The sequence below is a fragment of the Camelus bactrianus genome, chromosome 22 (genome assembly GCF_048773025.1).
Source record: "Camelus bactrianus isolate YW-2024 breed Bactrian camel chromosome 22, ASM4877302v1, whole genome shotgun sequence".
NCBI lineage: Eukaryota > Metazoa > Chordata > Mammalia > Artiodactyla > Camelidae > Camelus > Camelus bactrianus.
The window spans coordinates 5,566,030-5,582,361 of NC_133560.1; the positions used below are offsets into that span (position 1 = coordinate 5,566,030).

The 16,332-nt window shown below is 36.8% G+C and overlaps 1 protein-coding gene across 2 annotated transcripts in view; it reads right to left on the bottom strand.

The window, feature by feature from the left end:
* CNOT6 (CCR4-NOT transcription complex subunit 6) overlaps nucleotides 1–16,332 on the bottom strand; it is a 57,206-nt gene that overhangs the window by 17,717 nt on the left and 23,157 nt on the right. For both annotated transcript variants that reach the window (XM_074350104.1, XM_074350103.1), the window contains exons 3-4: nucleotides 5,105–5,291; nucleotides 3,050–3,135 (exon numbers count right to left, since the gene is read on the bottom strand). In XM_074350104.1, the coding sequence (XP_074206205.1) occupies nucleotides 3,050–3,135; nucleotides 5,105–5,291 (273 nt within the window). The remainder of the gene's footprint in view (nucleotides 1–3,049; nucleotides 3,136–5,104; nucleotides 5,292–16,332) is intronic.

The window sequence follows — 16,332 nt, forward strand, 5'->3', positions numbered from 1 at the left end:
GTGAGCCATTTGAGCAAATTCACAAACCCAAGGAGAAGGTCGCGGGAACCTCCAATCTGTAGCTGTTTGGTCAGAAAGACAAGTGACAACCTAGACTCATGACTGGCACCTGAAGGTGGAAGGGAAAGGTGTGGGGAGGGGAGTCTTGCAGGACAGAGCCTTTTACCTGTAGAATCTGATGCTATCTCTGAGCAGTGTCAGAACTGAGCTGAACTGTAGGACATCCAGCTAGTGTCCTAGAATTGTTGCTGTTGGGGGAAACCAACCCTCACCACCCTCCACCACATACACGTACTGGAATTGGGTATTAGAATCCTTTCACTCTGTTAGGTGGATGGAAAGACAAGCTACATATCAGGAGAAAATATGTGCAAATCATGTATTTGACAAAAGCCTAGTATCTAAAATATATAAAGGACCCAAAATCCAATAGTAACAAAGTAAGCAATCCAATTAGATAGGACATGGGCAAAGACACAAGAGATTATTTCAGAGACAATGCTATACAGATGACAAATAAGCATACACAAAGATACTAAATATCTTTAACCATCAGGGAAATGCAAATTAAAACCACAGTGACATACCACTACACACCTATCAGGAAGGCTAAAACAAAAACAGTGACAACACCAAATGTTGATAAGGATGCAAAGAAACTGGATCACTCGTTTATTACTGGTGAAAATGTAAAATAGAATAGCCACTCTGGAAAAGTCTGGCAGTTTCTAACATTATGACCCAGCAATTGCACTGCTGGGCACTTGTACTGGGCATTCACATACTACCTGCATACAGAACATTCACAGCAGTTTCATCTGTAAGAGCCAAACACTGGAAACTGCCCAGATGTCCTTAGACAGCTGAAGGGTTAACCAGCCATGATGTATCTGTACCAAGGAACCCTGCTCATCAACATCAAGGAGCAAACACGCAACAACCCAGGTGAGTCTCCAAGAAATCAACCTGAGAGGGAAAAAAGCCTGATTCCATTTATAGATTGTTCTTGAAATAATAAAATTATAGAAATGGAGAACACATCAGTGGTGGCCAGGAGTGAAGGTGTTATCACTGGGGAGAAACTGGTAAAAGGCACATGACTTGTTCTACATTATTTCTTACAGAGTCACACGAATCTCTTAAGTATCTCAAAATAAAAAAGTGAATGAATGGACATCTAAGGTTACAGTCCTATCTTTTATTACAGAACAATTTTGAAGAACATGGAAAAACGTTTAAAAAAAAGTGAAGCAGGCTAATCCTATGTAATCAACTTTAAAGACAATGATACGAACTAATTCATGAGGCAGAAATACGTAGCTTATGAATGGATGATGTAGCAGACAGATAAGACTTCTGAACTAAGTGATACATTTTCTCTTCATTAACAGGTACCATGAGAAATCAGTGAAAGAAGTTTTCAGAGAGCAAGCACAATGTAACTCTTTCAAGTGAGAAGGGAGCACAGCATTACAGTGTAAGCTGCAAAGCTCGGGAAAATAACTCTGGATTGGTCTAAAAGAGGTGAAATCAGTGAAAAGACTGCTGTTGCAAAGAGATGTGTAACAACGTCCAACAGAGTGTCTGAGATAAACAAGTACCTGTGAAACGATGCTTCAAGAAAGAGATGTAAAAGCATAAATGTCAAACAGTAAAGCATCTTTCTGAGATGGAAAAGCAAGGGATCATGAAAAATGAAGGTGCCAAAAAAGACTGCCCTCCCATCTCCAGCATTTACTTTCAGAAGCTTTTACCCATATTAACTCAGCATGAAAATTTGTGACTAATGACCCTCACACCTCAAGTAAAGTTTGTGAATCCTTAAAGAAATGAATACAGATTAAGGTTTGTAAAATATATACTATAAGATTACAAAACCTTGAGCCAGAAGGATATAAACAGTAACTGTCTCTGGGATGAGAAAAAGACTAGAAGAGGAACAAAGAGGGCCTTAACATCTTGTAATGGTCTATTTCTTTTGCACTAAAGAACAGACACAAAAGTGACAAAATACTGTTAATTTTGATGGTCAATATACGTATACTTTGTTACATTTTATATTTTTCTGTTTTTCAAATTGAAAACAGGCAAAGAAAAACTAGCTAGACTTACCATGGAGAGACATAACAGAAAAAGAAATCTGCAGCTCACACTTCCCTGACCTTCATTTTAAGAGGCCTCAGACAGTGCAGCCCACACAGGCAGAAAAACCTCCCAAACAACCATTTATAAATATAAACTTGATGTTTGTTGAACATGGTCTTACATATACTCGGTAAATGTATTATTTGTTGTTTTCCATTTGGTTTTGTGAACAATACCATTACTTTTATGATATGAAAGGGATTTATAGAAGTAAAATCTCATTCAAGATATTCAAGAAATGAAAGTATAATTTTTGAAGACTTCGTTATGTGACTTTTTTAGTAATCAATTATAGAGCAAGCTGGGTACATCTGGAAAAATTTAGTTATTGACATATTATTAAAATGTGACTTTTAATCTTGCTGGTTTAAAAACATATCCCAGTAGTTCTTACTGGGTCAATCACGCCCCCCAAATTCTAATGTATTAATTAAGTCCTCATAAATCCTTTTTTTAAATTTTTAAATTTTTTTTAGTTTTAAAAAAATGCTTTAAAATACTGGTCTTTATTAGCGGGTCCAAGTGGATCAAAATTTTCCACTTGTTTTCTGCACTTTGTGAGAATCTCCACTTTTTGAGGTTTGAACATTTTTTAAAAAAGCTATTTACAGCATGATGAAATATAGTATGACATCAGGAATGTATCACCAGAACACAGAGGTGACTGAAACAAAGGCTAGAAAAGCAAGGCTAGGCTAGGAGCAAAAAAGAATAAAAAGACTAGTAGCAGACAACCTATAGGTGAAAGAGAGAAAAAAACCACTGGGCTGTATCTCACAAACTGATGAGCTCTGTGGAACAGTGAACCTGCAAATCCCCTGTCAAAAAGACTTCCTCTTGTGGCTTCTTTAGACTCCAAGACATACATACAAATCATAAGAAGCACAAATATGGTAAGTCATACCTTTCAGGCCTAAAGTCTGCAACTGAAACAGTTTTCCCAGCTCAAAAGGTAGAACTCGTAACAGGTTGTTATTTAAATGGAGTTCCCTGTTGATGTAAAAATTCCAAGTCAGAAGACATATTAACCTTTAACTAACAGCAAAAATCAATAATTTCTAGGATTATGAAAGCTCCTAAGAATGACCAAATTTAATATTATATTCCAGTATCTATCTAGCATATTGCTTCTCAAACCATATGAGGTCTTAAAAAAACTAAGACACAACAAAAAACCCAAACAGCCACAGACCAATACATTTGTAAGACACAGGGAAAAAAAAATGAATTACTATAAAAATGGACTGAGAAAAAAAAAAAAAAGACCAACTATAAACCCCAATTCTTTCAAGGGTATTAGATTCAACAGATATAAAATCACTCTCATGTGTGTCACTGCAGGCAGGCTGATGACAGTTTGAAAATGGCACAGTCCACATACCACCCTGAGAGCAACTCTGGTTTAGCACACATGAAGGTCTACAATATGTGTTTAAGAAAGTGGCAATGATAAAACCACCTAACATGTGAACTGCTAAAAAGGGAATTTAAATGATCATACAGTACCAAATCAAAACAGCTTATGACAGCTATACAGTAAGTTTATGATTACTCTTTCTCCAAATTTACTAAATTTCACTTTAGAAACAGTGGTGGCTATAGTAACTACTGATTATTTTAATGATTTGTTTTGTACAGAAAATATAACTATGAAAGGAATACCCAGTAGGAAGAAAAACAAAGACCCAATATTAAGATACTGGCACTTTCTTACAATAAGGTTTACTTATCAATTTTTACATGTGAATGAGAACTGTTTCTATAATCCCTGGTTCTTGGAATTTAAATGAACCTTGGTTACTAACGAGTAAACCAGAGGTTGGTGAGGCCATAAACTGAACAAGAAAAACTTGTTCTAAATACTTGATTCCTGTTTATTTCCAAATATATCACATGGAAAAGGAGTTCCTTTAAGTAAACCTGGTCCAGAGGATTGACGGTATATACTCAATAATTAAGCCTAAAAAAATGTCAAAGGCTGGACCGGGAGCAATAGAGGCAGAGAAACTCTCACAAAATCCTTACTCCCTTTAACCATGTAGCAAATGATAGATGGCAGCAGAAAAGCCAGTGGAATCAAAGAAAAAAAGACAGGTAGTATGAAATGAGGCAAGGTGTTTCATTGGAATTAACATAACAGATGGAAACTGGCTTTCTATTCAACTTGGGTAGATCTCATTTATCTTATAAGACAGAGGTAATGAGAGAAACAGCAATTACCATTTATTAACGCAGTATGTGTCAAGCAGGGCTGCTAGTAGTTTTTTAGTCATCATCTCCAATCTCAGCCTTGGCTGAGGAGATACTATAGCAACTTTACAGACGAAGAAACACTCGGCGAGGCTGTAAGAAGCCTGTCCCGAATTACACAGCTTGTAGGTGACAGTCCGGCTTCCCACCTGAACTCCACGTGACTCCACCTCCTATCCCCCTCTAGTCCACACACCGTAGTCCTCCATCTTCAATCGCTAATTCTAGCTTCTTTCAAGTCCAGGCTTTATCACTATCATGCGTACAAACCCGGGCATGGCCAAAAAGGTTTCACTCATTAGCAATGACTTCCTGGACCCCATAGTAAGGATGGTATGGTGTCCCAGCATTTAGTGGGGAGAAAGCAGCTCAGCTGTCTGTCACACCTGAGGGCATATATAGGATAACACAAGGGCCTTCTATTTGTTTGCCCCACTCTGCCCAAAAATTTTGCTTCAAAAATAAAGTATATTACACAAAACAGCGATAAAACACATTTCAGACAACAGAGCTACTGGATTTATTATTTATTAGCTGACATTCAATTTTCCCAGAAAACTTTACAGAAAGGATATAGTTATGTTTACTTTTGTTCAAATACCATTAAATTGATAATGTTGATTCCTGACAAAATGGTGTTTTCCCCAACAGCATAACAGTACTCTGTTTCAGCGGGTGTAGCGCCATGTACCAAGCTGAACCTGCATACCTGAGTGATGCCATGTTTCCGAGTTCTGCCGGTAAACTCCGGATTTTATTACGGGACAGGTCCAGATACACCAGATTGTGAAGCTTGGCAATGTCTGAAGGAATGCGGGACAGGAAATTGTCACTTAGATACAAAGCTGTCAAGTGAGTTAGTGACCACAAAGATGAGCTTAAGCTTCTTACTTTTCCTGTAAGAAAAGAAAAAATGGGGCAAGGATTATATAGTATTCTCTATAATTTGGTCCCTGGATTAAATAACATTCAGATTTTTGATGAGTAATAATTTATTATACAAAAAACTGTGAAGAAGGGGCCAACGGGAGAAAGCTTACCTGTTCTAGAACAATTCACTGCTATGATTAAGTTATTAAGTCTCCACTTGGCAGACTAAAGAAAAACCATTTAAGGCAATACTTCAATATTTAGATTGTACTGCTATTTTTAAGAGCACAAAAGACTATCCTTTAAAGTGTCCTCAGCTATGACAAGAAAAAGTATGAATAATTTACAGCAATGATAAATCCAATATTTCAATATGAATGATTTGGACATATGCCCCCCCCAAATCAAATCTAGTGTCCCAGAGGCTGTTCAAATCTATAGTCCAGAAAAATAAGAATTCTGCCTACCGATAAAAGGTAAATGAGATATTCTAAGCTTAGCAAAGTTTTAAGACCAAAGAACCCAACTGATAATTTCATCAATAACCATGTAACTAAACAAACATGTACTGTATAATTAAAAGTAAAAATTCTTGCCCAAAAACATATCAGGTATTAAGTCACAACTATACATAAACAAACAGCAATAGACATAGGATTCAGGAGTCAACAGCAGTAACCAGGGACAGAATAACTTCTTTCAATGCAGTATTAAATCTGTATTTTGGCACTTCTTGATAAGATGCCAATCGTTTCTAAATCCATCTAAGAATTTTCCCCATAATCTTTTTAATGGTACAAGATTATAGCCTGAGAGAGAATGAAACAAAGAGATGCAATGAAAATATACCAGTCTTTAAGAACTGATTTTCTATTGGCTGAAAAAGCAATCTTAAGACTTCTAACCCAAATGAAGTAATGGGGACCAAATTTACTATCCTACCTGAACAACTATAAACATATATAAACATATAAACATCAGGCAATATACATGAATCAACAAATCAACAAATTTCAGAGATCAGACTCCAGTGATTTCTGAAGGATGGGAAACAAACAAGGCAGGTCCTACAATTTTCTCAGCTTACTTCCTGGACAGAAGCACAGGGAGGGGATTTCAAGGTAAGCAGAGTGACTCCCCCTCTCTCAAGTTCAGGAGACAGGGCAAAGGTCCAGAGAAGCCAAGATGACTAGAATTTCCAAAGGCAGAATAGCAGAGAGATGAACAGAGAGCTCTGGAGATTTGGAGGTCCCCCTGAGGTTGTCAACTGAGTACTGATCAGCATATGCATATGAGAAATTGCCTGAGCAGACGGAAAAAACACCTGAAAGAAGTAGAAACAACAATCCCCAGGTTCACACAGAATTGAGGCTAGTATCACTCAATAAGGTAAAATTCACAGTATCGGGCAGCCAATTAAAAATTACCAGGTATGCAAAGGAACAGGAAAACAATATCCATAATGAAGAAAAAGTCTATCAATCAAAACCAGTCCAGAACAGATAATGATAAAATTAGTAGATAGATACTAAGAAGCTAGAAGACTAAACATAGTAAGTACTAATATGAGACATCATAGACACTCAAACTTCCATGGCTGAGAGGAAGTGGGGAAGACTGCTAATGTGTACAGAGTTTCTTTTGATGACAATGAAAATGTTCTCAAGTTGATTATGGTCATGGGTGCACAATTCTGTAAATTTATAAAAATTACTGAATTTGCACTTAAAGTAGGTGAATTGTGTGAGTTATATATCAAGCTGTTACCAAAAAAGAGACAGACAGAGACACACACAGAGGCAGAAAAGTTTCCATATTAAGATAGTCAAAGAAAAATGTACTACCTACCTAGCATTCCAATAAAAATATCTTTCAAAAATGAAGGCAAATTACAAGATGAAAAGAGCTACAGAGATGGATGGTAGTGATTGCTGCACCACATTAAAAACATATTTGATAAAACAAAAAGAAAAACCTTCCCCAAAAGAAAACTGCAAAACCAAATAGGTTCATTGGTGAATACCACCAAACTTTTAAGGAAAAACTAGTATCAATTCTAAATGTCAATTCATCCAGAAAACTGAAGAGGATATTTTCCAACTCACAAAATAAAGAAGACTGTGTTGTCAAATTTGCAAACTGGATTAAAAGGGAAGAGACCAGATTAAATTATACGAACAGCACTAAGGAAAACATTTGGCAGATTAAACACAGCAACAATGTTTAGTTTAAAAACAGCAGCCGATGGAGAAGGAAACAAACTTGGTGCACCAAGCATATGAGTTAACAAGTGGACGTTCAATCCATAAAGGCAAACACAGTTGCGGAGGTACATACACATCACTGAACTTCTGTGGGAAGGAATTCATGTCCTAATAGCAACAGAAAGATGCAGCTTCTTCAAAGTAAACAGATTTAATTTAAGTGAAGATTATACTTGAAGGTAAAAAGCTTAGAATCTGAGAATAGGAAGACTAAGGCAAGTATTAGGCAGAAGACAAGACAGGACACACCCCAGCACATTACTTCTGGAAGAATACACTGAATCACAACACAGCGGCAGCAAGCGGTGAGATGAAAGCTGGGGCTGAGAGGCTGAGGTGCTGAGCACGGCTTCAAGGCCTCCTACACAATTAGGAAGACAAAATGGAACTGAGGCACTACCAAGAAGTCAGTGTTAACCACCAAGACTCCAGGTGGGACCTACGAACAGAGCAGGGTGACCCTCCAGCAAGCCACCCCTCACAGCCACTGAACAGCAGGTTCAAACAAGACGGATGAGCCCCAATCAATTAAGGCCACCCACCCACCCACCCTTACAACAGCACAAAGCACATCTGCAAACAGAAAACCAAATTCACTCTTACGGAAGAGAATATCATCCAGATCATCAAATTATTCTACCATTTCATATATAATTCCCAGTAGTTAATAAAAATTACCAGACCTAAGGACTGAAAAACGGAAGAAAAAGAGAAACAACAAAACAGAACCCTAGGAGGTTCAGATATTGGAGTTACCAAACAGACTGTTCAAAAAAACTATAATAGACTTACATTTTCAGCAACATAGAGTAACATGGACTGGATTTACCCTCCCACCTAAAGCAACTAAATAAACGCACAAATATATGAAAAACCGAGTTTCAGGCATCAGATACCAGGCGGCACAGGGCAGTGATCACTGACATGGGAAACAATCAACGGGAGTCCTTAAGATGTTCCAGTTTACTCTACAGGTTCCAGAAAGTAGTCAGGGAGACAGACCAGACGGAGTCTGGTGATCTATGTAAGTTTAAGTTTAAGAGATGAAGCTGGGAGTCTAGAGACGCCAAAAATGGTTACAGGTCACAGGGCAGAGTGCCAAAAGGAGAGACTACACAGATAGAAAGCTCTGGAAAACTGAAGAGGACCCCACCTCCCCCTCGGTCTTCAGCTGAGCAGTGACCATCAAATGCACGTGAGGAACAACCCAAGGGTGGGGAAGTGGAGACCAACCAAAAAAAGCAGAAAGAATAACCCTTCATGTCACACAGGGCTAGGAAGAGTTCTGTGTTCCCACCAGGGTAACTTACAGAGAACTCAGAAAGGTATTACTTAAAAGCAAGCCTCCAGATAACCAAACTGTGTCCAAATAATTTAACTGTAACCCAGAACAAAGCTCAAAAGTATTTATAGGAATACAAAAATATCCAGCACCCAAGAAAGTAAAATTCACAAGGTAATTGTGAATAAACATGACCAGGCACACAAAAAGAGAAAGAGGAAAGTTGAGAGGGGGTAGAGGGAGTGGGGAGGAATCAAAACCAACCTAGAAATGAAAAAGAATTAGTAAATAAGAATATAAAAAGTTATTATAACTGTACTGCATATGCTCAAAAAGGCAGCAGCAAAATGTTAAGGCATGGGAGATACAAAAAATACCCACACTTCTAATTATGAAAAATACACTATTACTAAATGAGATTAATAGCTAACTAGATATTGAAAAGAAAATATCAGTGAAACTGAAGACACAACAATAAAAACCGTCCAAAGGGGGAAGAAAAAAAAAAAAAAACAAATAAACAGAGCATCAGTAAGTTATGGGATAACTTTAAGATACAAGTAACTGTATTCCCCAAAAGGCTGGGGTGGGGGGAGAAAGGGAAAAACATAAAATATTTGAAAGAAATAGTGGCCTAAACTTACTCAAATTTTATGAAAACTATAAACCCACAAATCCAGGAAGCTTAACAAAACTTAAGCACAAGAAAACTGGGAAGAAAAAATACCCTACACCAAGGCACATCATAATTACACTGCTTAAAACCAGTGATAAAGAGAGAATCTTAAAGCAGTTGACAGAAAAAGGACATACATAAAAGAAACAGCAGACAACAAGAAACAGCAGACAACAAGAAACAATGAAAACAAGACAGGGAGCAGGATCCTTAGATTACTGAGACAAAAACTGTCAAACTAGAACGCTATGCCCAGCAAAACTATCTTGCAAAATATAAGGCATAAAATTCAGACATAAAACCAGAATAAAAAAATCACCCACAGACCTCCAAGAAATATTAAATGAATTCCTTTAATCAGAAGGAAAACGGTAACAGAAATAAACCTGCCTATACACAAAGCCATGAAAAACACTGGATATGGTAAGTACATGGGTAAATAAAAGCCAACTTTTCCTAATACTTGACTGTTTAAAGAAAAATAACAACATACTGTGAGACCTTTAACACATGTGTAAGTAAAAGACATGACAGGAATAGCACAAAGGCCAGAAGAGGAGAAGCAGGTATACTGTTAAGACCCCTATACCATACGTGAAGTCGTTTAACATTACTTGATATATTTTGTAAATAAACCCTAAAGCAACCATTATGAATACTTACAACTAACTGGTCAACAAAGGAGATAAAAGGCAATTTTAAAACATAACTAGTTAATCCAAAAGGAAAAAAAGGCAACAAAAAAACATATGGGAGAAATAGAAAATAAACAGCATGACAGCAGATTTAAATCAACCGCATCAGTAACAGCATTAAATATCAACGTGTCTTAACAGATCCAAAAAGAGAGAAACCAACGAGTATCTGAGAGCACCGATTTGAGACCATTATCAGCACTAGGAAGAGCTCAGTGCAAGTCAGGAACAAGTGTAGTGTCCACAGCAAGTATGAAAGCAGCCTGGGTCCCAGGAATTCTCCAGACTGACCAGCCAAGGCCCACACTGAGGATAAAAAGCTCCAAAAGTGGAAATAAAATTAAGTAGGATAGGTAGAAAAGAGATGAAAGGGGGAAAGGTCCAGAAAAAATGAAAGAAGGGAGCAAAATGAGAAAGTTTCAGAAAATGAGTTTCCACAGTTGTAAACACTGCAAAAACAAAACAAAACACAGAAGAGGGATTCTAAAGTTAGAAAAACTATCCTGAATCACACCTTCTAAAAGTTCAGAAAAACTAAATTTAAATAAAAAGAAACAACAGAAAAGTTGTAAGGTCAAATCCTGTAAAATTTATATATCTTTAAAAGATATTATAAGAAAAAAGAGTGTAAAGACCAGAATAACTCTCTATACACAACAAAAGCATACCACAAACACACCCAAGAAACTGTCACCTACAATTTCAAAATGAGCTGAACAATATTAAGAAAATTATAAAGCAATAAAAAAAATAAGATTTTGAAAAATTCAGCAAAGGAAAACGAAACTACAAAGAACATAATAATGAATAACCACAACAGAGAATGTTTTTAGAAAAGTAGGAGAAAAAATTTTTTAAATCATAAACAAATGAAAAAATTAAAAAGCATTAAAAATCACTTTCTTATATACCAGAGATGAACAAATGGAATTTGACATTAAAAACACAATACCACTAGCACCCCGCAAAATGAAATAGTTAAAATCTAACAAAATATGCAATGGTCCATATGAGGAAAACTGTAAAACTCTGATGAAAGGTATCAAAGAACTAAATAAAAGGAAAGATACTGCATGTTCCTGGACGGAAGACTCAACATTGTCAGGATGTCAGTTCTTCCCAGCATGATCTACAGATTCAATGCCATCTCAACTGCCCAGAAAGTTACTTTGTGGATACTGACAAACTAATTCTAAAGTTTATATAGAGAGACAAAAGATACAGAATAGCCAACACAAAACTGAAGGAGAACAAAGTCTGAAGGACAGATGCTACCTGACTTCAAGACTTACTATAAATAGTGGGGAGGGTACAGCTCAAGTGGTAAAGTGCACACTTAGCATGTACAGGGTTCTGAGTTCAAGCCCCAGTACCACCTCTACAAATAAATAAATAAATAAACAAACAAACCTAGTACCAACCCTCCCCCAAAAGCGTATGTAATAAAAGACTTACTATAAAGCTACAGGAATCAAGACTGTGGTATTGGCAAAACAAACAAACAAACAAACAAACAAAAAACCATAAAAAGATCAATTAAACAGAACAGAGAGCCCAGAAATAGACCCACACAAATACAGACAGCTAATCTTTGACAAAGGAGCAAAGGCAATACCACAGAGAAAAGTCATTTCAACAAATGGTGTAGAACAACTAGACATCTGCAAAGAAAAAAAAAAACCCTAACTCTACACTCTTTATAAAAATTAACTCAAAATGCCTCACAGGACTAAATGTAAAACACAAAACCATAAAACTCCTAGAAGATTAACACAGAAGAAAATCTACATGATTTGGGTTTGCAACAACTTTAGATACAACATCAAAAGCACAATCTGTGAAAGAATTAATAAGCTGGACTTCACTAAAATTCATACTTCTGCTCTGTGATACTGCTAAGAGAGTAAGAAGACAAGCCACAGGCTGGGAGAAAACATTTGCAAAGACATCTAATACACACAAAGAACTCTTAAAACTCAATGAGAAAACAAACCACCCAATTAAAAAAGGGCAAAAAACCTGAACACACACCTCACCAAAGATATGTAGATAGTAACTAAGCATATGAAAAGATGCTCTTTAATTATATGTCATCAGGGAAATAAAAATTAAAATAACAATGAGATACCACTACACATATCTAACAGAATGGGCAACATCAAGTGCTGGGGAGGATGCGGAGCAACAGGAATTTTCATCATTGTTAGTGGAAATGCAAAATGATACAGCCATTTTGGAAGACAATTTGGAGGCTTCTTACAAAATTAAATGTGAATGCTTACCATTTGATCCAGCAAACGTGCTCCTTAGCATTTACCCAGGAGTTGAAAACTTATGTCCACACAAAAACCTGCACATGGACATTTATAGCTGCTTCATTCATAATTGCCAAAACTTGGAGGAAATCAGGATGCCCTTCAGTACGTAAATGGATAAACTGTGATATAACCAGACAATGGAATGCTATTTAGCACTAAAAGGAAATAACTATCAAGCCATGAAAAGACATGGAGGAACTTAAATGCATATTACTAAGTCAAAGGACTTAATTTAAAAACTTTACATTCTGTTTGATTCTAAGGATGTGGCATTCTGGAAAAAGCAGAACTATAGAGACAGTAAAAAGATAACAGTAAAAAGATCAGTGGTTGCTAGAGATTCAGGGAGAGGGAAAAATGAACAGGCAGAGCACAGAGGACTTTCAGAGCAGTGAAACTACTATGTATGATGTGATAATGGTGGATAAACGTCATTGTACATTTGTCTAAACCCAAGAAATGTACACCACCAAGACTAAACCCAAAGAACTATGCACTTTGGGTGATGATGATGTGTCAATGTAGGTTCATCGACTAACAAACGCACCACTCTAATGGGGGTGTTGCTAGTGGACGGCTCGTGCACTGTACTTTTATGTCAGATGTGCTATGAACCTAAAACTGCTCTAAAAAATAGTTGATTAAAAAAAAATCAGTGGTTGCCACGGGCTGAAAGTGTGGGGAGGGTCTGCCTACAGTGGAGCAGTGGGATTTTGAGGAGGGTGATGAAATTCCTCCCATATTATAATTATAATGGTGGTTACACACAGTGGTCTGTATTTGTAAAAGAATGGAGCAAAGATCAGAGAGTGAATTTTACTGTACTTTATTTTTTAAAATGATTCTAGAGACAAATACGAAAATATTCAAATTCAGAAAATAAACCTCTCTTGGGGAAAAAAAAAAAAAGCAAAGGATCAGAACAAATACTGAAATTTTAATCCAAGGGAACTTTCCTGAAATTAAAAGGAAAAAAAAATTCAAGCTACACTTTGAAAGGGCACGCTACATCTGAGAATATCAAAGCCCAACAACCAATATCAAGATGTATTTAAGTACAATTACTGATTTTACAAGAAAAACATCCTTTGGGCATGTAGGCCAAAAAGAGGAAGTAACTTATCAGGGAAAGAAAATTACACTATCATCAAGCCTACAGCAAAACTGGAGCAACATATATGTAAGATGCTCAAGGAAAGAACTCCTTGATCCCGAGGATTTTACACTCACCCAAACTGACTCTCAAATATAAAGGGCAGAAACTGTTACCAACTTGCAAGAAACTCAGAGAACACTGTTCCAATGAGAACTTTCTAAGGAAACATCTAGAGAACAATCTAGAAAACCAAAATGATCACAGAGACAAATTAACTTGTAGGAGGCACTGGATACACAGTTACTTGCAAAACTAATTCTAAATGGGGTGGTTTATGAATGTTAGATGGGAAAGCTGACAGTATTTAATGGCTACATACTCTGACAATATAGAAAGTACACCTACTTAATGGGTAGGGGGGGATAATACGCAAAGTGTTACCTACTCTCAGTATTCACGTGGTGGCGGTATCTTTAGTAGTTATTCTGAGACTATTATGTATGTGATATGGGATAAAGCAAGTAAGTAATCATGGGACATTCAAATTCCATCATCCCACATCCCTGGGAACCAGGACTCTCAGTATTAAAAGAGATACAGATTTTATTATAAAAAAGGTTTGTTAAAACTCATTATTCTGAACATAAATCAAAAATAATGTATTTTCATATGATATTTTAACTTTATATATACAAATACATTCTACAGCTTTAAAGACATTTTATTATATAAATACTATATATCACACCTTTCATCATAAACGTATATGACCACATACATATACGTCATATTTCATGGCTCTGTCTGGTAAGAAGACCTAGAAATAATGACTAACTCAGTTAACAATGAGCATCATGAGCAGTTACTATGGTCCTCAAATAGCATTTCTAAAACAATCACTTTTTCTTGGGAAAAAATGACACACTTCAGGTTTGAGACAGGAAATACAAGATGACCATACCAGACAGCAAGGACACTACCAACGACAACCAAGGTTATGTCACAGAACCCAGGAGTCATTTAAAGAAGCTCTCCCACTAAGCAACAACAGGACAATTTAAGCATCAAAATAAGAATAATAATGACAACCCACGGCATATGTTTGAAACCCAAATATACTAGTTAATAAGGGATATTTTAAAAACCTAACTGGTCACCCACAAAGTATAACAGTTTATCCTCAAAACTAGTAAATAAAAGGAAAGAAAATAAGCATTCTTTTCTGCCCTTCCTATACAAACTGTACCTTGAGCAATCAATCAGTAAATGAGGGAAAATACCTCTCTACAGACACAGCTCAAAGAATTAACTGCTTTAGGCAATTAAAGTCAGTAGGAAAGAAGGTCTTCAGATCTTGTGTATCCCGAAGAAAAAGCACAACACCACGGACACAACAGGACTTCAGTCCTGCCCAGGGTCTTAAATCAGTCTGCTCAAGCCTCTGCATCCTGCCTCCCATTTGGATGAGAAACATGCTGAGCCACATGCAGCAAAACGCAGACTGCAGGTAAACAACAGGTCAAACTGCTCAGGTTCAACAGAGAAACTGTAAAGAGGAGGATGGAGGGGAAACCTGTAAATTAAGACATTTAAATAAAAAGGGTAGAGGGACTAAACTATAATGCTTAGGTATACATAATTTGGTGTTTAAACTATAAGGGGACAGAAGAAGTGATTACTATAAAAGTCAGGGTACTTTCAGGGAGCGGCTAAGCGGTTGTGATTGCCTCTGGTACAGAAGCAGTTCTAGGGTAAGTGAAAAACTTTTAATTCTTGACCTGGGTAGTAGTTACAACGCCCTGGCCTTACATAATAATTCCCTAATCTATTTGTGTGGTTTTCTTTATCTGTATTTCATTTTGCAGTTAAAAAAAATGTTTTCTTTAAAAAGCAAATGATTAATAGTCATTTGGCTTATCTGGTTACCTTCAAACGGCACAAGGAACTCACCACCCCCACCCTGGAACCAGAGAAGTATATGAAATAACTGCAGGTCCAGGAGTCAAGGACCCCAGATCCCTAGAACTTTGTATCAAGGATCTTAAGGAACTGATGCTGAAGCATATACATGAAATAACTACCTTAGCATGAAATGAATTCAGCCTTGAAAAATTCTACACAAAGGAGTTTACATATTAAGGACTAAGACAATAAAGTGACCTTCCTGAGAGTGGTTTTGTTGATTACAAAGTCTTGTTCCACAGACCCATTCAACCAATAGTTTATCTTCCACAATACCTGGTACAAGTAAGACTATTTGTTAAGAACGTTACTTTAGAGGAATCTCCCCTCTTCCTTCCTATCTTGTGTACAGATTTCTCACCAAAGTTCAGAGTATGGAGAGAACAGTGACTCAAAATTGCCGAGGAGTTCCCAACAAGATGTAGAAGCAGGAGAGAGCAAATGACCTAAATGATTACTTTCCAGATTACCCATATGCAAAAAAGGGGAAACTTCCTAGAAGCAATTTTTGTTAACTCAAAAATTGCAATACAGACTGAAAAAAGAGCAAAATAAAGTTAAATACCAATCCTGCAGAAATTAAAAAGGGGAAGCTGGAGTGGTGACTGCCTGTGCTTCGAAGACTCCCCTGACATAGAAAATCACACTTGACAGGAGGCATGTTCTTTCCACTGAATCTTCCAGCTTCTAAGATAAATTAGCACTGGTAAAATACAACAGTGCTTCTCTTGTGTTATCAGCACTAGAATATTTACTTTTCTACCATATCTTAAC